The sequence below is a fragment of the Festucalex cinctus genome, chromosome 5 (genome assembly GCF_051991245.1).
Source record: "Festucalex cinctus isolate MCC-2025b chromosome 5, RoL_Fcin_1.0, whole genome shotgun sequence".
In the NCBI taxonomy this organism is placed as follows: domain Eukaryota; kingdom Metazoa; phylum Chordata; class Actinopteri; order Syngnathiformes; family Syngnathidae; genus Festucalex; species Festucalex cinctus.
In genome coordinates, this window is record NC_135415.1 from 12,649,335 (window position 1) to 12,675,079 (window position 25,745).

General features: G+C 40.3%; 1 protein-coding gene across 1 annotated transcript in view; it reads left to right on the plus strand.

The window, feature by feature from the left end:
- The window catches only part of LOC144019770 (uncharacterized), an 83,620-nt gene that overhangs the window by 52,943 nt on the left and 4,932 nt on the right, over positions 1–25,745 (plus strand). The window contains exons 20-40 of the mRNA XM_077523030.1: positions 965–1,080; positions 1,160–1,323; positions 1,470–1,623; positions 5,159–5,227; positions 5,950–6,039; positions 6,286–6,426; positions 6,656–6,858; positions 7,267–7,352; positions 7,497–7,532; positions 9,121–9,168; positions 9,917–10,043; positions 10,116–10,212; positions 11,368–11,511; positions 12,282–12,359; positions 12,458–12,535; positions 22,206–22,294; positions 22,368–22,505; positions 22,576–22,699; positions 23,924–23,968; positions 24,025–24,105; positions 24,663–24,810. Of these exons, the coding sequence (XP_077379156.1) occupies positions 965–1,080; positions 1,160–1,323; positions 1,470–1,623; positions 5,159–5,227; positions 5,950–6,039; positions 6,286–6,426; positions 6,656–6,858; positions 7,267–7,352; positions 7,497–7,532; positions 9,121–9,168; positions 9,917–10,043; positions 10,116–10,212; positions 11,368–11,511; positions 12,282–12,359; positions 12,458–12,535; positions 22,206–22,294; positions 22,368–22,505; positions 22,576–22,699; positions 23,924–23,968; positions 24,025–24,105; positions 24,663–24,810 (2,256 nt within the window). The remainder of the gene's footprint in view (positions 1–964; positions 1,081–1,159; positions 1,324–1,469; positions 1,624–5,158; positions 5,228–5,949; positions 6,040–6,285; positions 6,427–6,655; positions 6,859–7,266; positions 7,353–7,496; positions 7,533–9,120; positions 9,169–9,916; positions 10,044–10,115; positions 10,213–11,367; positions 11,512–12,281; positions 12,360–12,457; positions 12,536–22,205; positions 22,295–22,367; positions 22,506–22,575; positions 22,700–23,923; positions 23,969–24,024; positions 24,106–24,662; positions 24,811–25,745) is intronic.

Here is a 25,745-nt window from a genome sequence, read left to right on the forward strand (position 1 = left end):
CGTGTTCTATTGCTATAAAAACATGGAACAAAAAAAAAACATTAAAAAAAAGTATAAACACATTTTTGGGGTCATGGTAATATTTAAAATAGAACGTAAAAAAAAAAGATATTGTCCGACTGAAGCCCAAGTCTTTGCCGATGTTTGTCGGTGTCTCTCCTTTCTGTGATCTACTTATGGTGTCTAGCTTCATTGCCATGGTAATTGATTTTCTTTTTGCTGGACCAACATTGTTGATAGAAGACGTACCTTTCTTCTTTGGGGTCATGATGTGGGGGAAAAAAAAAAAAAGAGGGCGAAATAGCCAAAGATACTCCCACAAGTGCATAAGTGCTAGCACTAGCTAATGGCTAAAATGGCGGACTGGCTGTTGTAAAGTCAAGGACGATCTGAACAGTCTGAACTAGGGGTGTGAATTGCCTAGTACCTGACGATTCGATTCGTATCACGATTCACAGGTCACTTTTCGATTCGATACCGATTAATCCCGATACGAATTTATAAGTCGCTTGTTGCGATATTTTTTTTCTTCAAATTTAGAAAATACTAATCAGTAAACTTGTAGAATGTAAGATTTGGAAGGAAATGTATTATTTATTTATCTGAAACGTCAGTCTTATACAGGTTGTAATCTGTTTCATGTTTGAGCAGCATTAAAATAAAATATTAAGGCTTAATGTCCCATTAATATAACATTCTTCCATGCTTAAGGTGTGAACCCTAACCCGAAGTATTTTTCCATTAAAAATGGAAGTTTAAAAATCGATTCAGCCGCCTATTGAATCGATTCGAGAATTGAGCGAAGTAATATCGCGATATATTGCCGAATCGATTTTTTTTAACACCCCTAGTCTGAACAATCTCCATTCTCGATGTACTTCCCTCACTGCAAGCTCAGATGTAGCCATTAGCTTGTGAGTCACTTCAATGTGTACGTTTTGTTTTGTTTTTGTTGCATCTGCAGAAAAGCGAACCGACAAGTCTGCGGTGTCGGGCGCCATCCGCCTTCAGATCAGCGTGGAGATCGAAGGCGAGGAGAAGGTGGCACCGTACCATGTGCAGTACACGTGTCTCCACGAGGTAAGAAGGCGTTTAGCGGCTCGGGTCCTAAGTGGGGAAAAAGGTAGCTAAGAGTCAGTTCTGCTGCGTGGTCCGTTAGAACATGTTCCACCTGGTGACGGACGTGGAGGGCGGCGGCGCGGTCAAGTTCCCGGCAGCGCAGGGCGACGACGCCTGGAAGGTTTACTTTGACGAGGTGCAGCAGGAAGTGGTGGACGAGTTCGCCATGCGATACGGCGTCGAGTCCATCTACCAGGCCATGACGTAAGGCTGCCGGCACTCGTTCACGTTAGTTGCATTGATTGACTAGCTTGTAAAATGTCAGAAATGATCAATGCCGTGACAATCGTGTTCCTACAGTACGTAAATATATCAACAAATGATTACATAATCAATCTGTGTGTGTTCAGACACTTTTCGTGCCTGTCGTCCAAGTACATGCTGTCGGGCGTGCCGGCCGTGATGAGCACGCTGCTGGCTAACATCAACGCCTTCTACGCGCACCCCAGCGCCACCACCTCCAACGTCTCCGCACCCGCCAGGTTCGCCGCTTCCAATTTTGGGGTGAGTGACATTCCGCTGAATTTGCCAGAGCAGCAAATCCGTCGTTTACTGTTAAACAGCGACTAACTGCTTTCGACGCAGCCGGTCTGGGTCAGGTTTGACACCCCTTGTAAGAATACAACCTTTGCTCTTGTGAAATTGGAAGTTGTTTTTTCCACAAGACTACCTTTTTATTTTTTACTTTATTCTCCTAAAATTGCATTTATTTCATTTTATGTTTATTTTGTTTATTTTTTTATTATTATTTTTTCCCCCCTCAAAGTCTGACTCTCAGATGTTGGCTCTTTTCTTAAAAAAAAACAAAAAAACAAAAAAAAACGATTTTCGATTTTCTTATAAAATTGAGAATATTTCTCAAAAAAAGTCAACAAAAACATGTATTTCATTAGGATTTTGATTTTTTTTTCTCCTCAAATTCTGACTTCATTCATTTAAGATGACAAATTTATTCAGATAAAAGCTTGATTTTGATCACAAGATTGCAAAATTTTTTTCCAAAAAAAACCCCAACAAAAAACATGAATTATTTTTTTTATTTAATATTTATCTATTTTTTTTTGTTAAAAAAAAAATCTGACCATATTCTCATAAGATTAGAACATTTTTTTAATGCACATTCTATAAGGTTACTTCCCAATAAAAAAAAAAAAATACAAAAAAAAATCTGAATATGTCTCAAAAAACAAAAAAATGCCCGTTCCGTAACGTTCAGATACCCCCACCCCCAATATCTGGCACTATGCTCCTAAAATTTCAACTTTTTTCACTAACAAAATCATCAATTCATGAAATTATTGTTAGATACCGATTTATTAATGTTTTTACATTAAATGTTGTCCTTCTTTTTACTTTTTCACAAATAAAATCAGACATTATACTCAGAAGATTCCAAGTTTTTCACATTTTGGTGTTGAAAAAAATCCTCAAAACTTTTAGAATGAGAAAAACAACTTTATTCTAGTAATATTGCGGGGGAGGGGGGGCACGAAAAAAATTATTTAATTTTACTAAGATTATGATTTTTTTTCCCGTGGAAAATTACAACTGCATTCAGCAGCAGAGGCCTAGTGGAGTAGAAACGCTGGCAATTCTTCACCTTTTACTGACAACCCCAAGATGTTTTGTATTACGTGCTGCGTTTGATAGCCGACCGTTGCAAAAGTTGCAGTTAAGGCGGAATGACAGTGGTCCCGCTGTGAGCTGGCAGCCCTGCCAGGCTGTTTGTAGTCCAATTACCCGCACACCCACACCGGACACCAGCAAGTTGACTGAGTTCTAACGAGTGAAAATGGTGAAATTGCACCATCCCGCCGAGCTTATTAGCGAGTCGCCGCTCTGGAAGCAAAACCTTCAAAGTCCAGCAAGACGCTGCGGAGGACGGCGGCAGAATCTGTTGGAGACCGACGCCAGCGAGTCCTGACGCTGACCTGCCCAAAGGAGAGGTGATGGCACTTCTTTTAATGAGGGACAGTGCCGGTCCATGTGGGACATTTGACAGTCGTGCTGATTTCAAGTTAATGATGGTAATTTCCAGAACTTGTTCAAAGACAAACTATTCTGACAGACTTTATCTAATTGCTACGAAATTTGAACCTTGGACACTAGACAGATGGATGGCACGAAATAATAAATATTATGGATTTTCAGCATTGCATGGCAGCAATGTTTGATGAGTTGCTATAGAGCACAAAATTCTTGGAAGTCGATCTCAAGAATTGTTGCAAAATTAATCCCTCGAGGCGCATTACACACAAAAAAGTATCAAGACGATAGGGGTGTGCCAAAAAATCCTTTCTCATAAGTATCGTGACTCTCATTTAGTACGATTCAGAATTCATTTTAAATGCCCCAAAAATGATTTTGTTTAAATTATTTGATACTGTATTGTACAGTTTTTAGGGAGCTTTGTTTTTTATTTTTTTTTCTGTTTAACTGAATATTTCTTTGCGTCATAAAAAAAAAATTCAGAAAAACAGGGAAAAAAAAAATATTCAGGAAAAACAGGATGAAAAATTACTCAGAAAGTGCTGTGTTTTTTTAAATCTTTTTTTTTTCCTGTTTTTTGGAAAAAAAATTCTGTTTCGTGGAATATTTTTTTCTGTTTTTTTTTAAATATTTTTTTCGGTTTTACTGAATATTTTTTTTCTGTCATAAAAAAATATTCAGAAAAACAGGATGAAAAATTACTTAGAAAGTGCTGTTTTGTTTTGTTTTTTTATCATTTTTTTCCCCCCGTTTTTTGGAATCATTTTTTTCTGTTTTTTTTGTTTTTGTTTTTTTTTTTTTAATTTTTTTTTTTTTTAATTTTTTTTAAATAATGTATAATAATAAAAAAAAAAATTCGGAAAAACAGAAAAACGATTACAAAAAAAAAAAGCTAAAAAAAAAACAAAGCCCCCCCAAAACTTTGTCAGAAAAAGGGGGGGGCTGAATGCGATACGCTTCTGTAGTGTATTTCCTTGTTTGTGTGCCTTTATTGTGAGTGCTGTTCATGTTGTACACGATTTGGCCAATTAGGGCAGTGTGGTTCCGCACATTCTTCTTTTTTAAAAAAAATTTTGAAATTATTATTATCACTCATTCATTCATAATCAAGCTCACTTCATGTAAGCCACATGGGTCTCCCAGGCGGGGGAGCGAACCCACGCCAACCGGCACCAAAGGCAAGTGACGGTTCCACTCCTCCACCTGGAGCCCAGGTTCCGCGCATTCTGATACACTCCCTCACAACACTGTTACGTTTTAGCCACGGAGAAGAAGGAAAAAGTTACGATCAAGTTATTCCAATAAAAGTTATTTTATTTTACAGTGTAAGAAGAGCATATGTCAGTGACGGTGAGTAATGTTAAGATGCTTCTCTGTCTACTTTCTTGAAGCATTTTGTATGAATAGCCATTCTTTTGAGTGATGAAAGTGCCACGAGGAGCGCGCTAATTAGCATTAGCGAGTCAGACTGCAGCAGATCATGATGATTATTTGCGCATCTGTAAATTGAATCAGAAATCATTGTCAATGAAATCATTTTGAATTAAAATGTATTCTGAATCAAATCGTAAGACAGTCAAAGATTCCCACCCCTACAAGCCGCCATTTCCTAAAACACACTAAAGGGAGACTATTTTGGTTCAAAGTGGCCAACTTACGGACAATTTGGCAATTTCCTTCAAACATAAATTTCACTCGCGCTTATGTTATTTTTTTATATGTGTGTTGCTATGCCTCATGTTGGGTGCTGCAGGAAGGCACGCACACTCAAAGTGGAAATAGTTCAAGAGTTTGGCGGACGAGGTGGTTCGTCATGACGCAAACTGTTTTTTCACGAAATTAAGCGAAAAGGGGAAAGCTTCTCCAGCTTGTCGCTAAGCAACCAGCCTGTCTTTGGCGGCCCAAACAAAAGTGACATGTCATAGGTAATCGTTAATATTGACACATACAACGAGTTCTAGTTGGTTACCTTGCAGAAAAAAGGGAAAATTGTTCCTTGTGACTGACATTTTGGTGTGTTTTTTTTTCTTTCTTTCTTTCTTTTGAACAGAGGGATCGTTTTGTCAAGCTTTTGGATCAGCTGCACAATTCACTGAGGATTGACCTCTCCATGTACAGAGTGAGTGTGCAAAACAACAAGAAAAAAGGACCTATGAAAAATGTTCTATAAATTATGCTTTTACGAACAATTAAAATGACAAAAAAAAAAAAATCTAAATAATTTAAATGTGCAATATTCTGTAATGAAAAACTAGTATCTCCAAATATTTTTTTAATTAAAAAAAAAAAAAATGATTCCATAAAAAAATCAATCAATCAATCATCAAAACATGGGGGGAATCAATTTTTTAATTAAAAAAAAAAGAAGTGTAGATCCTTAATTTGTAATGAAATCCATTTGGAAAGTTTATTTTTCTTCACAAATGATCAAAAACCAAAAATCATGGTTTTGATTAAAAAAAATATTTTTCCATGTTATTGATTGATTGATTGATTGATTGATTTTTATCCCAAAATCTAAGTGTTTTGGAGTTGTACAAAAAAAAAACACATACACACACAATCATATGAAAATCACATTTCCAAATTTAAAAAAAATAACATAAAATGATTTTTCATCTATGTTTTGGACTGAAATAAAATGTGTAGCTACTGTACATGTTTTCCATTGAACTTATAAATAAAGATGACTTGACGTGACTTGACTTGACTTAAAAAAAATCATGCATCAAGTCACATGACGTCCGAGCAGGAAGTTGGAATTGACAAAAGTTTTTTTCATGTATATAAAAAAAAACGCATTTCAATCTGTTACCATCTAATATGCGTGTGCATCCTCAGAACAACTTTCCCGCCAGCTGCAAGCCCCGCCTCCAAGATCTCAAGTCCACGGTGGACCTCCTCACCAGCATCACATTCTTCAGGATGAAGGTACAAACCAGTTGCTGCATATTTTTTTTAATACATTGACCTGGCTAACATGCTAACAAGCTAACATGAATCTATTGCACAAAGCTGTCATTATTTAAGGCTTTATTTGGTTTTGTGAACAAGCTTGTAACTCAAGTGACTTGGCTGTTGTTTGATCGACGACTCTGTTCTGAAGATATTTAAGATGTTTTCTTTCGTAAGCATTTGAGAATTAACGTGGACTTTGTCCATGCGGTCCCGGTCCAGGTCCTGGAGCTGCCGAGCCCCCCCAGGGCGTCGTCGGTGGTCCGCGATTGCGTCAAGGCCTGCCTCAACTCCACCTACGAGTACATCTTCAACAACTGCCTGGAACTCTTCAACCGCCAGTTCCAGACCACCGCGCCCGCCGTCAGTAAACACCCTAGCCTTGATAAATGCGATCATGACGTGTGGGGTTTTTTTTATGTTTAAAATGTAAGATAATTCTTGTGTTAATTTACTGTTTTGAGATTCCCCCATGTAAATGTTTGCTGTTGAATGTCAGAAATTTAATACAGAAGGGTCAGACGTGACCACCATCTGGTGCTACTAGACAATTCACAAGTCCACGTTTTGTTTTTGTTTTTTCTTCTTGCAGCCTGAGCCGGAGAAGAAGAAGAAGAAAGAAAAAGTGGAAGGGGATGAGGAAGAGGAGGAGGAGGAAGAGAAGAAAGAGGAGAGTCAGCCTCCAGAGGAGCAAGGCCCGAGCATCCAGAATTTGGACTTCTGGCCCAAACTCATCACGCTCATCGTGTCCATCATCGAGGAGGACAAGAACTCCTACACGCTCATCATCAACCAGTCAGTCTTCTTCGAAAAGTCACATCCAGTTTCAACTCTAACTTTTCAGGACTGTCAAGAAAACAAAAGCAAACAAAACAAAAACAAATTCTGGGATTTTTATTTATTTATTTTTTTGGCAGAAAGAAAAGTGAAAGTTGTATTTTGGGGTCCCAAAGCTAGTTTCAGTTAGTGACTAGATTTGACCTGCCAAAAAATGTCTGAAGAAGTCATGATTGAAAAGACACACGATGTCTGCTATTTTGTCTGGAAGCGGACATTTTAGGCTGATTTTCCAGAGGTCCTTCAAAAACAAACTAACCCGAGCTACCAATTTAGCACATAAACTAAACCGATGGTAGGGTAAAAGATGGCGGCAGACTGCGATGACTCACCATAAAACACAAAACTCATGTGCGCCCCTTTCAGGTTTCCTCAGGAACTGAACGTGGGGAAAGTCAGCGCTGAGGTGATGTGGATGCTGTTTGCTCAGGATATCAAGTACGCTCTGGAGGGTAAGAAAAACAAACAAACAAAAAAGATTAGCGCTAGCACCCGTGTGTGTTCATTCCTTTCCATCTATTTATTTATTTATTTATTTATTTATTTATTTTCACTGAGTCTGTTCTTTTCTTTGATGACCTGTGATGTTTCACCAGTTTTGGCAAAAGGTGCTCGCTACCGCAGGAACGTCGGTGAGCGTTGCTTGTTAGCATTGTTAGCGTGTTAGCCGTCACGTGATTGTCTAGAACATATTCCTCGTCTGGTCTAGTAAGAATTGAATTTTTAGATTTATTTATTTATTTATTTATTTTACTGTCACACAAGTGTTAAAAAGATTTTCACCAAACCAAGTTAGCAACTTGGAAGCCCATCCGGGATTGACAATTCCGAGCCTATGTCACATTTGCGCCGCAAGTCAAAATGGCGTGTAATGCTGCATTCGAGGACAAGAGGAAGGTGGGAAGCTAGTGTTAATTTCATCAACAAAAATTAAACAAAAATTATTTTGTCAACACACATTTTTTACTGGACTAAAACTAGACTAAACTAAAACCCTCATGAATAAACAATAACAACAATAATTGGAACTCATCCCTGACATGACACTGTCATGTGACACAGCACAAGGTGAATTCACAGTGAAATGTAAAAAAAAAAAAAAGTACATTATAGTTATAATTTTAACATTAATCCAAAGGGCATAACATTTCAGCAATAATGTTAATGTGACTGCAAACAAATGCTGGCTAACTTGCTATCTTATAGCATGGAGCCATGGTAGCCACTGTAATTGTGTGTGAAGTTGTTTTTAATCAGAAAAGATGAGAAAATTTTATGTAAAATAGTTCCAAAACGCTTCAATATAATCTGCTGACAAAATATATATATACAGGGGTAAAATGTCTGCTTGTCCTGACTAAAACTAGACTTAAACATTGACAGTTTTTGTTGACTAAAACTAGAGGAATAAAATTACGTTTTCTTGGACTAAAATAAAACCTAAAATGCTGAGATTTATAGTTGACTAAAAAAATGGACTAAATGAAAATGGGATAAGGTTAACTAACTTTGATAAAAACTAGCAAGCGTGACTAAAATTGGACTAAAGCTGAGACTAAATTTAAAAATGGCAGACAAAATTAACACTAACTTCACGTAACCCAACGTGATTTGGACTGACTGCGTTAACCAGAACAACAAGCAATTTACCATAATCAGCCATCTTTATTGTTTACATTTACCTTGAACGCTTTGGGGTTGGAAGTGAGACAATCCGAGTGGGATCAATCCAACTTCAAACCTTCCTCGAATGCAGCAATAACTCGGTGAAAGGAAGTTCTCCGCGCATTGAAAAAGCATCGTTGTCATTTGATTTGTGAGGATTATTCTGATTTCAAAACGAGATGAAATGTCGTTTGACTACTATAACAATGCTAGTCACAGACAAAAGCAATAGAAAATGTGCCGTTTGTTTTCACCGAAATATTGGAGAAAATCTGGGAATTGTCAATTGATTGCATCACCCAGTGGTTGTCCTTTTTTTCTTTTACGCTTGTATGGCAGTTCGTAATAATAATGGCGGCTAGCGTCGGTGTTAAATTTGTGTTGGCGTGTTTTGAGGCCGCATTTGGAGCATAGCAATCCATCACTGTAGCGGTTTCGCTGCGTCACCACTTCCTCCATAAAGTTTATCATCACCATCATCCTCCTCCTTTTCATCTCTGCTGTCATTGTTTTTGTTTGTTTTTTTTGTTTTGTTTTTTTCTGTCGCCATGGCAGCATCAGCTCCCGGCACCTTCCGCATCCGCAGAATAGACTTCCAGGATGGTAAGAGCCCAGAATGGATCTTATTCACATTGTAGTTGCTAGATGAAAAGATTTTTACCGTTGTCGTTATCCGATCAAAAAGGAAAGGAAATGCTGGCAAGTTAAGGAAAGGGCAGTTTGCTGATAAATATGGTAAGGTGGTCGCTATTACAATTAGGAAAGGGAATTTTATGGTACATTTAGGGAAAGAAGGTTGCTGGTAAGTCTAGGAACGAGCTGATTGCTGCTACGTTTAGGAAAGGGGAGATTGTTGGTACGTTTAGGAAAGTGCTGGTATGTTAAGGAAAAGTAGCTGACAAATTTAGGAATTGTGGGTTAACTCTGGGAAGGTGGGGGTTTGCTGGTAAATTACGGAAACTGGTTTCTCTGGCACATTTAATCAAAAGAATTGGTGGTTTGCTGGTTGATTTAGGCAATTGGCTTAGTTAGGTAAAGGGGTGTTGCTGTCAGTTTGAGGAAAATGGAATTACTGGTCAATTTGAAAAGGCGTGTTGGTGGTAAATACGGGAAAAGGGCCGTTGCTGGTAGATTTAGGAAGGCGGAATTGCTGGTAAACTAGGAAAAGGAGATTGATGCTCACGTTAGGAAAGGAGGGGCTGCTGGCAGGTTAAGAAAAGGGACATTGCTGATAAGTTTTGGAAAAGGGCATTACTGGTAGATTTAGGAAAGGAGCTTGTCCTCTATATCTAATGAGAGCGATTGCTGGTGAATTTGGAAAGTGAGATAAGTTTGCTGTTGTGTTCCCCAGAGCACGATCGTCATCGTCTGTGCAAGCCTTCCGACTACATGAATCTCCACTTCAAGGTCAAGTGGCTGTACAATGAGTACGTCTCAGATCTTCCCGCCTTCGCTGACGCCGTTCCTGATTATCCTTCGTAAGATGCCGTCTTTTCCTCCGCGTTGTTAATTCCGTCACATCCGCGTTCAAACACCTGTTGTGGTCCCAGGTGGTTCCTGCCCTTCGTTCTGGCCTGGCTGGCTGAGAATGAAGACGTTTCTATGGAGTTTATGCACGGAGCACTGGAGAGGGACAAGAGGGAAGGAGTGAGTCAATGAACACACAGACACAAGCTGTTCCTTTCCTAAACATACCAACAATCTACCTTTTTTGAAACGTACCCGCAATCTCCTTTTCAAAGCATACCAGCAGCCCCACGTTCCTAAACCATCTATCCTAAATGAGCCAAAATCCGACACTACTGAATTTCCAATTCTAAAACTACAACAATCTCTGCTTTCGAGAAGCCCCATTACTAAATTTACCAGCAATTCCTGATTTTTTTTAATTAAGCAACAATCTTTCCTGAACATGCCAGCAATCCCCATTCCTACATTTATGAGCAACCCCCTTTTCTAAATTTACAGGCTATAACTACTTTTCTAAATTTACCAGCAATCACCCTTCTCAAATTTAATAGCAAAACATCACTTTCCTAAATGTTCCAGTGCCCGCCATTCTTTCTCGGAACAAAAATCGCCATTTCAAAAATTTACCAGAACGTCCTTTTCCTAAATTTCACTGCAACAAATCCTCTGTTCCTAAATTTACCAGCAATCACCCTTCTCAGATTTAATAGCAAAACATCACTTTCCTAAATGTTCCAGTGTCCGCCATTCTTTCTCGGAACAAAAATCGCCATTTCAAAAATTTACCAGAACATCCTTTTCCTAAATTTCACTGCAACAATTCCTCTGTTCCTAAATTTACCAGCAATCGCTTTTCGCAAATATACTAGCAACACCACCTTTTTAAACCTTCTTTTCACTAAAGATAGTAGCAAACAGACATTCCCAAACTGACCAGCAATACCCCCTTTCCTAAATTTAACTGCAAACTCCCTTTCCAAAACTTACCAAGCAATCTCCTCTCTTAAACTCACCAGCAATCTCCCTTTTGGAAACTTGCCCTCTTAACTTACCAGCTAACACTTTACTAAATTTACCGGTTCCTGTTCCTTCGCCATTCTTTCCTACACTTACAGCTATCGCATTTTTCAAAATTTCCCAACAATTCTACTCTCCTGAACTGACCAGCAATCTCCCTAATCCCTAAATTTACCAACAATCTCTCCTTTTTCCTTTTTCCTAGCTTTCACACTATCCGTCAATGTAGACTTTCCCAAAATATGGAAAAACAAAACAAAATGTGAATTTCCTGTCTTCTTCTTCTTCTTCTCGTTTATTTTTGCGCCTCCCCAGTTCCAATCGACGTCGGAGCACGCGTTGTTCTCCTGCTCGGTGGTGGACATTTTCACACAGCTCAACCAAAGCTTCGGGATCATCCGCAAGCTGGACTGTCCCGACCCCGCCGTGCTGGCGCAGTACAACCGACGATTCGCCAAGGTGAACGTCAACAAGCCAGATGACGACATCACAACTCAAAAGTTTAGCAAACGCGACTTTAGCAGTGAAGACCGCATTTCCCATGATGCCTTGTTGCGTCACAGGGGCGTCGACTTGATTAGAGCAGATGTTTATTATCATAGCTGTTAGATTAACGCCGTCATAATTGGTAGATTGAAGGAATATTATCGTTGTAGAAAGGATTATTATCATAGTTATTAGAGGAAATAATTACGATCGTCATAGGCGTTAGATCAAAGTATCATTACTAGATAGTGTCGATTATCATCATCGTAGTTGTTAGATTCAAATTTAGAAAAACGATTCCTATCATTTTAAACCAAAGTATGATTATCAAAATGAAGGATTACTGTCAAATGATAACAAATATTAGCATCACAATTGTTACATTAAAGGTGTTGGGTAAATTGATTATTAGCATTTTTTACATCACAGTTCATCACAGTTGTTAGCTGAAGTGATTATTATTGAAGTTTATCGTCTATGTTCGGTCAAATTATTATCATCTTAGTTTACCATAATTGGTAGCAAATGATAAGCATGATTTTTCATCGTTCACTCAACTGTGTGTATTGTTATTGGTTCATTGAATATTATCATATGATCGTAGGTGTCAGATCACAGGATTTTTATCATTCTCTGATTTTTAATGAAAGTGCTTTTATGCTCTCACATGCTTTGCTTTGTCACATGACCTGGCTGCTCGCCGTGCTAACGTTCTAATCTCAAAGTTGTTTGCTTGTTTGCAGACCATCAGCAAAGTCCTGCTGCAGTACTGCGCCCTGCTGGCCAAAAGCTTTCCGTCCTACTGCGACAAGGAGAAGATCGTCAGTACACGCAAACGTCGCAAGAAGTCGCCGAGATCTTGGGCGGAGCCAACTTCATCTTGTCGTTTTTTTTCTTTCTTTGTCATCTGGTCGTGTAGCCGTGCGTGCTGATGAACAACATCCAGCAGATGAGAGTCCTTCTGGAGCGCATGTTCGAGTCCATGGGAGCAAAGCAGGTCAGTTACACGATAATTCTTTTGACTTTAGTAGTGGAAAATAATTTTGCAATTAACTCATTCACTTCCAGCCATTTTCATGTTCTATTGCTATAAAAACATGGAACCTACCAAAATAAAGATTAAAGTCTCTTCTTTCATCAGGAAATAAAGTATATTTGTATCTGTTTTTACATTTTGCAACAATTAGCATTAGAATTAGCTAAGTTTCATCATTATTCACAAACCTGTTGAAAATACTGGGAAAAAGAGCTTGTTGCAACATGGTCCTGGCTGATCTCTTATACTTTGCTGCCACCTGCTGGCCATTTTTTTCCTTTTTTTTTGTATAACTACCATTGCTTTAAGTGACCTCTTAAGGTCAGAAACTGCATCAAAGCTGTCATAATGCTCCAGCATACAAAAACCTTTTTAAAAAAAACAAAACAAAAAAAACCGTATAAATACGTTTTTGGGAATGAATGAGTTAAGACTAGTGTGCTGAATTGTCTTGAGAATGAGGACCAAGTTTACAAGAAGATAGACTACATCAGGGGTGGGCAAACCCGGTCCTCGAGGACCGGAAATGCCCACCACTGATTCTGCAAATGAAGTAAATGCTGACGGAGAACATATAATGCAGGATGTCAGCTTTTTTCATGCTTTTCAATCTGCTTTGAAGACGTTTTGGTTGATTTTTCAGTGTGGCATTTCTCTCGACAGTTCACAGTTGAGGAGGAGAGGGTACGTCTCGCTTTTTACATCCCCCCTAAGCCCAACCTTCCTTTCATCTCTCCAATCTGATAGGAATTGTTTATATTATATATATTATATTATATAATATGTTTATATTATATTGTTTATTGTTTATATGGGATTACATCACAGAGTTTTACTTTACAAAGGGGAACAAGACAAGGGTGCCCAATTTCTCCTTTATTATTTGCTATATTTATTGAGCCGCTTGCATTAGCTATACGTCAGGATAGACGGATCCAAGGAATCCACTCCGGGACAATAGAACATAAAATTAATCTATATGCCGATGATATATTACTCTATTTAGAAGAACCTGCTATTTCGCTAGGGGAAGCATTTAAATTAATAACTAAATTCTCTCACTTATCAGATTACTCTATTAACTGGACAAAATCAACATTATTACCTATTACAGAAAATTCATGGAATCCTACAAGTCAGGATCCACACTACTCCTTTCCTACAGGTAATTTAAAATACTTAGGTGTTAAAATTTCACCTAAGTTAACTGAATTAACTTCTTTAAATTTTTCACCATTATTGGATAGTATCCGTAGTGACCTGGAACGCTGGAATAATCTTCCGATCTCTTTAATAGGACGGATAGCTACTATAAAAATGAAAGTTTTACCAAAGATTAATTATTTATTTTCAATGATTCCATTTAAACCTACGTCTAACTGGTTCCAATCGCTGGACTCTGCTATCATAAAATTCTATTGGAATAAAAAAAAAGCCAAAATTAGTCTATCTACTCTTCAGGAAAGTAAATCTAAAGGAGGTTTAGAGGCACCAAACTTTATGTACTATTATCTAGCTAATCAACTACAATATCTTGTGCTATGGACACAACCCAACAGAGATACTAACTGTTGGTTGGAATTGGAGCAGAAGGATTGTAATAATCTTAGACTGTCAGATTTACTCTTTATTACAAAATCAATAAGACGACATAATTGTTTTAAAAACCCAATGATAGCCGCCACCCTGACTGCCTGGTGGAAGGCATTAGAAATTACAAACTCCCAATTGGCGCCCTGTGGGCTCTCTCCCATTTGGCATAACCCCGACTTTCAACTTAATAATCAGTCGTTCCATTTAAGCCTATGGGAGCAGAAAGGAATTACACACCTTCATCATCTTTTCTCAGATAATAAGTTTATATCATATACAAACTTGGTCCAGAAATATGAAATAAAAAAGGGAAATTTCTTACATTATCTGCAAGTTAAAAATATGGTTAAGAAACAAATCCCAACACTTCAAGATACGCTCCAACTGCCTGTCTTAGCTAAAGATATTATAAAGCTTTCTCCAACAACAATAAAGAAAATATCAAAAATATATAAGTTATTTTTATACACAAATAAAACGTATTTACCGACTTTAAAATGGGAAAAAGACTTGTCTATAGTTCCGGAACCAGACTTTTGGACCCAAATCTGTGAAAATGTATTTAAAATGACCAAACAGACAAATTTGCAACTTATCCAATATAAGATACTTCATAGAACATATATTACACAATATATGATGAAAAAAATGGGACTCTCTGACTCCGACATTTGTCTCCAGTGCTCACAAAACACTGCCGATACTTATCTTCATGCTTTATGGTCATGTACTCCAGTGCTGCATTTCTGGACTAAAATCTTGGAAAAGCTCGCTGATATATTAAACTGTAGGCTTCCTTTATCTCCAAGACTGTGTTTACTAGGTGACTTAACAATAACTGAGCGACCATGTAAACAATCTCAATCTATATTTATAGCCCTTACTATTGCTAAAAAAATAATCCTTGTCAATTGGAAAAATAAACAATCTCTAAATATCGACCACTGGTTAAACTTACTAATAAATTATATCTCAATGGAAAAAATCTCTGCCTTAAATAAAAATCAAGTATCAAGATTTAAACAAATATGGTCTATGTACATAGAATATTTTAATCTCAATTTGGCAACTTAATCCTGCCAAGATTCTGCCTGTTAACGAGAGCCACCACATCGTTACAACTTCTGTTTTCGCTGCTCCTGTATTTGGTATTTTGTATCTGATTGTTTTTATTTTTATATAGTCAGGAACCTAGTTGCTGCTAGTGGGCTCGAGCATACCACACTATACGACACTATACTCAATAACTCCTTAAGATCTATTTCTAGTGGGCACTAAGCATCAACACTTGGTGTTACTGCATGCTAATTAGTCAATTTTCTTGACGCCGTCCCCTGTGGTCGGGCGGGGGTGGTTCTGCCCCCCCCCCCCCCCCCCCCGTTGTCTGCTCGGTGGCGGTTGCGTCTTGGCCGCTCCCTGGGCCCCCTGTGGGGTGCGGTGTTGGGGTGCTTCCCCTGGTGCCCGGGGCGGTGCCGTCCCGGCGCGGTCCGCTGCTCCGTGCCCGGCGGCGCGGTTCGGGGTGGGTGGGCCTCCGGTGTGCCCCGTGGTTCCCTCTCCCCTCCCCCTTCCTCCCCCCCGTCGCCTCTCCCTCCTCGCCTCCTCCCGCCCATCCTCCTCTGCCTCCCGGTCCCTTTTCCCTTGTCGCCCTCCCTCCTCCTCTCCCCCCCCGCCTCCTGCCCTGCAGCCGCCCTTTCGCCTTCTTGTCGTCTTCTCCCCGCTTCCCCCGCCCCCCCCCCCCCCTTCCCTGTCTGCCCTGCGGCCCCTCCCCCTCCCTCTCCCTGGGCCTGGGGCTCCCTCCCCGGCCCGGGCGTCGGGCTCCGGGGGCCGGGCGAGGGTTTGGGGCCTGCCCCGCTCCGGTATAACTCCTGGTGCCCCGGGCGGGCCCCGGTGGCTGGTGGGCTGTCCGGTAGCCCTGCTGCGCTGGCTGTCCGCCCATTGTGGTGCCGGGTGGATGAGGTGGGGGGCGGCGGGGGGTGGGGGTGCTGGGGGGCGGGCGTGCCACCTACACCCGCCGGGTTGGGTGAGGCCCCGCTGGTCGCTCCTCTTACTCACTTCACTAGCTTGCACTATACACTTTGTAAATATACACATAGGGCACACAACACATTTCTTGGTGGGGTGGGGAAGGGTGGAAACACCGTCTTCACCCTTCAACTCCCCTCCAATTTTAATGCACCTCACGTCCAAGGGGAGGGGTGAGTTGGGGCGGGGAGCCATCAGAGGGGATGGACTGCAGTGCCTGGCAGCGCTGTGGTCCCCCCCATTTGTGTCCCTGCCCCACCACTTTGTCCCTCCATTCCCTTTTTTAATGCACCACACATATACATATTCATTTTTTGGGGGGGGATACGGGTGTGTCGGAGTAGGGGAAATTTTTTCCCTCTGCTCCGACTCACCTGCTCCCAATTTTAATGCACCACACGCACACACTTGTATATACACTGGGTGGGGCCACATTCACGGTGTAAGGGTAGAGCTCGCCAGTCGGCGAGCTGGCGGACTCAGTAACAGGGTTAGGTGTCACTTGTACTCTGGCGTGACGACCGGGGCCTCTCCCCACCGGGCTCGGTGTTCTGGTGTCCCGCCTTCTCCCCTGGTGCTTCCTCCTCTGCTTCCCCCCTCCCGCCGCGGTGCAAATCTCGCGCGGCTGGAGGTGGGGTGGGCACATCTTCCCTCTCTGCGCTGCTGCCCGGTGCCGGTTTCCGGGGGGGGGTGGGGGGTTCTCGCGGGGGGCCGGGTTCGCGGGGGGGGGGGTGGCGGCCGTCGGGGGGGGGCGGCTTGTTTGGGGGGGGGGTGGAGGTATGGGTGGGTGGGGGGTTGGGTGCTGGGGGTCGGGGTGTGTTCGGGGGTTTGGGGGTCGGGGGTGGTGGGGCCTGGGTCGTGGTGGATGGCGGGTTTGGGTGGGGTGCGGGGGGGTCGTGGGGGGATGGGGGCTGGGGACCGGTGGGGCGCTGTGGGGGCCCGCTGGGCCTCGTTCTGCGGCCTTGGGCTCGGGGGTGTGGGCCGGGGCTGGGGCGGGGGTGTTCCGGGTATCTGGGTCGGCTCGCTGACCGGTGTCCGCTCGGGTGGCTTGGGGGTGGCCTTGGTGCTGCCGCGGCCTGGGGATTCCGGGGGGGGTGGGGGGGGGGGGGGGGTGCTCGCTTTGCTGGACCGCGGTTGACGGCTTCTCTCTTTGGTGGTGGTCCTTATGCATGCCAGATCCGTCGCACCAGCATCTACTGAAACTCAACAGAAGTACCCTCTCCCTCCCACAGCCCCTTGAATCAGTTGGTGCTGGTGTCTGTGGTTCTCACTTTTCTTTATCTATCCTTCCCTCCTTCCTCTCTTTAGTTTTTCCTCTGGTCACTTGAGATCTTAATTTATTAGAAGTATGAGGTTTCTGGGGTTGGCATAAGACTCCGGTTTTGTAACCACGCAGGAGGGGTCTTGTTGGTGCTGGACTTCACTTTGATGGATTGGATGTACTGGCTTCTATTGATCTCACTCTGCCTTATCGATCCTTCCCTCCTTCCTCTCTTTAGTTTTTCCTCTGGGCTCTTGAGATCTCGCTAAATTTGCTGGAATTTAGAGGCTTCCGGGGTTGGCGTAAGACTTTGATTTTGTAATCATGGGGAAGGCAGGAAGTGTTTGGTCGGTGCTGGATGTCACTTTGATTTACCTTTCTTTTCTCTTTATTTCTTTTTTTTCTGACCTTTTCTCTGGTCTCCTGACCATTTAAATCTCACGACTCTGGCAAGATTCTGAAGTACCTGGTTAAGGCGAAGGGTAATGGGATATTTATAAGGTTTTAGGTGAATGAATGAGTATAAATTTATACGTATTTGCACGCACGCACGCAAACGCACGCAAACGCACGCAAACGCACACACGCAAACGCACGCACGCACGCAAACGCACGCACGCAAACGCACGCACACATACACACACACAAAAAAAAAAAAAAAAAAAAAAAAAAAAAAAAAAAAAAAAGGAAAAGAGCAATGATGACAAGACGTTGAATCGGTAAGACTACCGAATGAACAATTCTGAGCTCTTCAAAAAAAAAGAAAAAAAAAAAAAAAAAAAAATAAAAAAAAAAAAAAAAAAAAAAAAAAAAAAAAAAAAAAAAAAAAGGAATTGTTTATATCACATGGTGATGAAAATTTGATTCCTCAACTCAACTTTATTTATAAAGCGCTTTAAGAACAGGCAAGTGCTGTACATAAACATAAATATCGGTTGTGCAGTAAAGAATAAGGTAACAAACCAAGACCAAAGCAAACATTTTGAAGTGTGTATACAAGTTTTTTTTTAATATCCCTTTTTCTAAATTTACAGTCTATAATCACACTTTCTAAATCTTGGCAGCAAACCCCTGTCATAAATTTACCACCAATCTCGCTTTCCTAAATTGAACAGAAATCCCTTCTTTCCTAAGGTTACTCGCTATCCCTCTTTCCATAACTTGCTAGCAAACCCCTCCTTCATAAATTTGCCAGCAATCTCACTTTCTCAAATTTAGCAACATCCCTTTCCTGAATTCACCAGAAACCTTCCTTACCTAAACTTGCCAGCAATCTACCTTTCCCTTATTTGCCAACAATTCCACTTGTATGAATCTCATCTTCCATAACTTAGCAAAAAACACCTTTTCAAAATGTACTAGCAATCTGCCCATCCCTGAATTTACCAGCAATCTACTTTCAGGAGCCCCACCCACTAATTCATTAATTTACCGGCAATCACTTTGGTTTTTCCTTTGATGCTTCTTTACAAAAGTTGGAGAATGAGGAAGAGGAGGAGTTTGATGAAGAGGTGGGTGCGTCTGTCACACGATCACATGACCCCGCCTCCTCGGTAGACGACTTCATAGTTGAAATATTTTTGTTTTTTGTGTTTGCTCGCCCGCCCCCTGTAGGCCGACAATGAAGGTCGCGATGACGATAAGGTGGTGGGTATGCTATGCTAGGCTAGCTAGTGACAAAAGCGCACTTTTGCTTTTATTATTTTGTCTTTTATTATTATTATTAGTATCATTTTTTAATCATGATATTATTTTCGACTTAGTCGGGCTGCTCGGACTCGGAAGGCTCGGAGGTAAGTGCTGTTGGCCATCTTTTAGCATTTACCTTTTTGAGGTGTTGGGGAGAAAACCGGACGTATAACTAAATCCACTTCCTGTTTTTCACTTCCTGTCCTATCTCTGGTCATGCTCAGATGGACAACAAGGACAAGGAGGACAAGGTCCGAGTGCGTGCGTGTGTCGAACTAGTGTAACCGTATTTTAGACAGTTTCTATTGTGATCGTTTTGGTGAATATTTTCCTATTCAATTCATTTATTTTGTTTTGTTGTCATCCAAAAGATTGAAGAGGAAAAGGTGAGCCACCACAAAGAAACATTTGACAAAATATATTAATAAAATAGTTTATTATTAATATTAATAATATAATGTAAAATATAATATGACATTATTTCATCATTATATTATTTCATCCTTTTTATTTTTCCTTGATTTTGTACAGCTGAAATCTGACAAGGAAAAGGTGTGTCTGACTTTGTGTATGCGCATTAATGCTTTTGTGTGTCTGTTTTCTTATGAATGTTTATCTTAACACTTTTGTTATTTATTTCGAATTTTCATCTTTGGACAGATGGAATCAGAGGAGAAGGTGTGTGTCTGTGTGCGTTGGCGTGTCTATGTGTGTATATCTTGACATTTGAATGTATGTTTCTCTTATGTGCACATTTATGTATGTTTGTGTGTTTATAATTGTGTACGTCTAGTTTTGTGTGGGTCTGTATCTAATTGTGTGTTTAAGTCCGTTTGTGTCTTTATAATTGGTTGTCTTAGTGTAAATGTTGCACTAATATGTAAATAACCGTGCGTAGTTAATAAGTAATCATACTGATCCACGTACAAGTGAGTGTGTGCGTGTATATGTGCGTGATGTGCGTGCGTTGTGTTGTTTCAGGCCGAGAAGCAAGACAAAGAGAAGCAGGTTGGTTGTTTTTGTTTGCGCGTTTTCTGCGTCGTCACCTTAATTCCGCTTCCTCTCGTCTTTGCCCTTTGACGCGTCTACAAAGCAGATTGAAAAGTCGAAAAGGTGTCGCTTGTATCCCACCTGGCACCCTAATCACTCGCACTCACCTGAAAAGTCCCAGCGTGTGCAGTTGGCGTGCTGTCCAGCCCACCCCGGACCTCCCTCCACCTTATCTTAAGACTCATAACAGTACATTTTGTAAAGTACATTTTACTCTAAAAGGAGTCTATTTGGTCCCATTCTAAACAGAGTAAAATTTACACTTGGAAGAGAGTAAATTTTATTCAAAGTATTTTTATTGTGTACGAGAGAATGGGGTATATTCCACGGAAGAGGCGGGACTGTTTTTGCACAACAGTTTGTTTCCGGTTCGGTTTGCGACGTGTGGGCTGCGTCAAAAATACTTGTGCTTCCGACTTTGTGCCCGCGTTCGCAACCCAGACCAGAAATAAACTGATCAAGCAAAATCACGTCCCGCCTCTTCCGTGGCATTGGCCCATCCCATGACAATAACCGAGTAAAGTTTGTTTTTTTTTCACTCAGAAATTCGAATGGAGTTTTAGAAGGAAATTTTGTGAGTAAATTTATTTTATTACTGGTAGTTTATTTAAAAAAAAATAAAAAAATAAAATAAAACATTGGGAGACAGGCACTCTACAACCTGAGCTATGCCACTCCTACTGTTTGCTGTAGGGCTGGGTATCGATTTCTAAAATCAATTTGATTCAGAAGGGCCTGATTCGATTCACAATTCACATTGATTTTGGATTCAGTTAAGGATTTTATGCAGTACCAATTTGACTTTTATATGGAAGGCAATCCCAGAAAGTACCAATGCTGCAAAATAGAAACTTTTCTCTTACTTGCTGCATTCGTAAATATATGCATATTTAGATTTATAATTGAATCCAATGCAGTTATCTGAACTCATTTGCTCCCAAAAATGTATAAATACGTTCTATTTTAAATATTACCAGCGTCCAAAAGACGTATTTATGTTGTTGTTTTTTTCTTTATGCTAGAGCATACAGAAGGCTTTAATGCAGCCCCTGAACTGAAGAGAACAGTTGAAGCAATGGTAGTTATTACAAAAAATGCCAGCAGGTGGCAGCAGAGTATAAGAGATCAATCAGGGCCGTGTTGCAACAAGCTCTTTTTGCCAGTGTTTTTTACAGGTTTGTGAAGAATGCTGAAACGTAGCTATATTCTAATACTAATTGCTGTAAAACGGAAACAGATAGAAATGTACTTTTTTTTTTTTTTTTTCCTGATGAAAGAAGAGACTCTAATTTTTCTTTTGGTAGGTTCCATGTTTTTATAGCAATAGAGGGCCTAGCAAAATCAGTCAAAATCCAGTAAAACAGCCGGGATTGAAGGCGGTTGCTTCAATGAAAATGGCTACCAGTGAATGAGTTAATCATGTATGTTTTATTGAACATGACCTGAACAAAACCATAAATAATAATTGAAATAAATTACAACCACAGCGCTATGTAAATAAAGTGGCAAATCACACATTTACATTCCTGTGGCAGATTTTATACTAAGGTTAATAAATAAATAAAGAACAAATTTACCTGTATTATAAGAGACACCGGCATAATACATAATTATGCATGTCACATTTTGTGTTTTTATGTCCATCTCTTACCTTACTTCGTTTGAGGGGTATTTGACACATTAATTTACGGTGGGGAAAAAAAGCCGTATTAAAAGTATCGATTCATGGTTTTATGAATCGATATTGGGCTCTGAAAAAAAACATCGATTCGATATTAATATATCAATATGTACTTTAGACCCATCCCTAGTTTGCTACTATCCAAAAGGAGACCAACATTCTCTTGTACACAAAATTTACTCTGAATATTTGACTCTCTTCCAAGTGTAAATTTTACTCTGCTTGGAGTGGGACCAAATGGACTCCTTTTAAGAGTAAAATGTACACAAAATTAATTGTACATGAGTCTTGTTGGTTTTTGGCCCTCAACTCAAACTGGTGCGTGTGTGTTATAGTTGGACACGGAGGCTGCGGACATCCTCAACGAGCTACAAGTGAAACTCAACGACGTACTTGACAACTTCAGTGCTCTCTTTGCCAAGAGGTAAAAAACACAAAAACGTATTTCACAATCATGTAACAGTCTCATTCCTTCCTCGCTTTGTTGCCTTTTGCAGCTTGCAGGCGCGCATCAGCGCGTGCATGCGCCAGATGACGGATCTGCTTTCCCAGATGAGGGGCCCCCCAAACCCCGACACGGTCGAGGGGGACGCCGACGCCATGCTGAGACCGCTGATGGACTTCCTGGACGCCAAGTAGGCTCCACTTGATGACGTCTTCAGTCGCGGCGACGTGTCCAGCTCACGATTTTGTGTGTGTGTGTAGTCTGAGCGTGTTTGCGGACGTGTGCGAGAAGGCGGTCCTGAAGAAGATCCTGAAGGACTTGTGGAAGGCAGTCCTGAGCGGTCTGGAGAAGAACATCGTGTTGCCGCAGAGTAACGACAGTCTGGTAACAAAAACTTTCCAATCCTAACCTGGCCTTTAAACCCTGATCCTTATTTAACTCATTTGCTCCCAAAAACGTATAAATACGTTCTATTTTAAATATTACCATGCTCCCAAAGACGTATTTACACGTTTTTTGTATGTTTCTTTTTTTTATACTAGAGCATAAAGAAAGCTTTGATTCAGCCTATGAACTTACGAAAATGCTTGAAGCAATGGTAGTTATTACAAAAACGGCCAGTAGATGGCAGCAGAGTATAAGAGATCAACTCAGGACGTTTTCCGCCACTGTTTTAAACAGATTTGTGAATATCGATGCAATTTAGCTATATTCTAATGCTAATTGCTGCAGAACTGAAACCGATAGAAATTCTTTTTTTTTTCCTGATGACTCTAACCTTGCTTTTGGTAGGTTCCTAATAGAACACAATATTCTGTGGGCCTTGGAAAATCAGTCCAAATCCAGTAAAACAGCTGGGAGCGAAAGGGGTTGCTTCAGTGAAAATGGCTGCGAGTTAAATACCCTCACACCGGCTTGAAACACAAATTTGAAACCAAAACCCTGGTTTGAAACCCTGAATTGTGGTCTTGAAATCTAACCCAAAATGAAAACCACAAGCCTGGCTCCTAATTCAATACGGTGACCCAGTGTTTAAATCCTAATCTTTGTTTCAATCTGTAGTCCTATATTGAAATCCTAAAACAAGCTCAAAACTTTCATTTGAAAGAATAAGCCCGTCTTGAAATCCCAATACTTGTTTGAAACCCTCATTTCAAACCCTATCCCCACCTTAAAACAGTAACCCAAATTTGAGATCTTTAGCCAGGCTCAAAATCTGATTAAAAACCTCAACATTTTACTTGAACCCCTAATTTAAAACCCTACCCATAAAACCCTAATTTGAAAGGATAACACTGGCTTGACACCTTAGTTTGAAATCGTAACCCAATCTTGAAGCTCTAATCCTGGCTTGAAACCCTAACTTGAAATCGTAACTCAGGCTCAAAACCCAAATTTGTAGCTGTAATAATCTAGGCCAGGCTTGAAACCCAATCCAAAAAAACAACAACTCCTTGTTAACTAGGTGCTGTGTGGCTTTGTATTAGAAGCTCTCTGCTGCCATCTGCTGGTGGCCATTAAAAATGTTATTTGCTGTGTTGGGCTGAAATGTGACAACAAATAATGATATAATAATAATTATTATTATTATTCTTTGTGACTTTGCAGGGTGCGCAGCTCCTCACTGCCGCCAAAGGACTTTCCAACCTCAAGGTAATGACGACAACGAACACGACTACGACGATGAAGATGACGTGTTTGTCTTGTAGGCTGGTGTCGGCGGCGGCGAGGCCAAAACACTGACGCCCAAGCAGTGCGCCGTTGTGGATGCGAGCCTGGAGAGCCTCAAGGTAGGCGGAGCCCTCTGGTTACCTGAGTAGGGCTTCCAAGAAGTGGCGGATTTCTGACTAGTTGAGGAATTTTAATGCCGGGTTAGGTTTTAAGGGCTTCAAGCCTGTGGTAGAGTTTGAAACAACGATTCGGGTTTCAATCCTGGGTTAGGATTTCCAATCAAGGCAAAGCAAACAAGGCTTTTAAGTTAAGAGATAAAGGATTCCAAGTCCAGGTTAGGATTTTATAAGGAGGGTTTTGAGCTTGGGTTTAAGGTTTCAAAATTGAGTGTCATGTCAGGTTTAGAGCTTCAAAATAGGGGTTGAAGCCCTGATTAGGGTTTTAGATTCGGGTATTGAGCCTGGGTTACAGTTTCAAATGTGAGTTTCAAGACAGTGTGTGGTTTTCAAACAAAGGTTCAAAGTTATGGTTCCAATTGTGGGTTAGGCTTTTAAATTCAGGTCCCACTTTTAGCCAGCAAATACGATTACGCAATCAGGCTTCTTGTGGTTTATACTGAAAAACACTTCCACTGATTTTTTTTTTCCCTCTCTCGCTCTCTCTTTTTTTTGCAAAGCAATATTTTCACGCCGGCGGAAACGGCCTGAAGAAATCTTTTGTGGAGAAAAGTCCCGAGTTGTCGTCCCTGCATTACGCGCTGTCGCTTTACTCGCAGAGCACCGACGCCCTCATCAGGACTTTCGTCACCACGCAGCGGGAACAAGGTGAACACGCACACATATACACACATTTACAGTGTTCCCTTGTTTATCGCGGCTTCATCTTTTGCAGTCTTGCTGTTTTGTGGGGTTTTTTACAGCTTGCTTCTTCTTTTTTTTAACAGCGTGCTTTTTGGTTTGTTTATTTTTGTGGTCTTTGCGCAGCCGTATAACTCGAACCCTACGTCCGACCAGGGACATGCGGCCATCCGCTGATTCGTCTCCATGAGACCTTTCCAACGGTGTCTGTCCCGTCGCTCCACGACGTGGCATTCCGGAGATAGAAAATATAAACCCAAAATCATACCAAAAAAAAACAAAAAAAAAACATAATCAATGAAAAAAATATATACTGTGCTGTATACTGTAATAGGTACCGGTAAATTAAAAAAAACAACAACATACTTTTAATGGAAAAAAAATGACTGTAAATGGGAAAAAAAAAAGATGAATGAAAAAGTATTCGAAATAAACTAAAAATCATACCAAAACAAAAAAGACATAATAAATGGAAAAATATATATACTGTGCTGTATGCTGTAATAAGTTAATAATAATAAATAAATAAAAAACAACGTACTTTTAATGGGAAAAAATTACTGTAAATGAAAATAAAATGATGAATGAAAAAGCATTCATAATAAACTAAAAATAATACCAAACCGAAAAAACATATAAGAAATGAAAAAATATATATACTGTGCTGTATACTGTAATAAGTAAATAAAAAAAATGCTATTATTAATGCGGAGAAAAATGACTGTAAATGAAAAAAAAATTATGAATGGAAAATGCATTAATAATAAACTAAAAATCATACCAAAATGAAAAAACATATATAATGAAAAAATATATACTGTGCTGTATACTGTAAAAAGTACATTTAAAAAACAAAACAAAAAAACATACTTTTAAATCACTGCCTTTGACAAGTATACTTG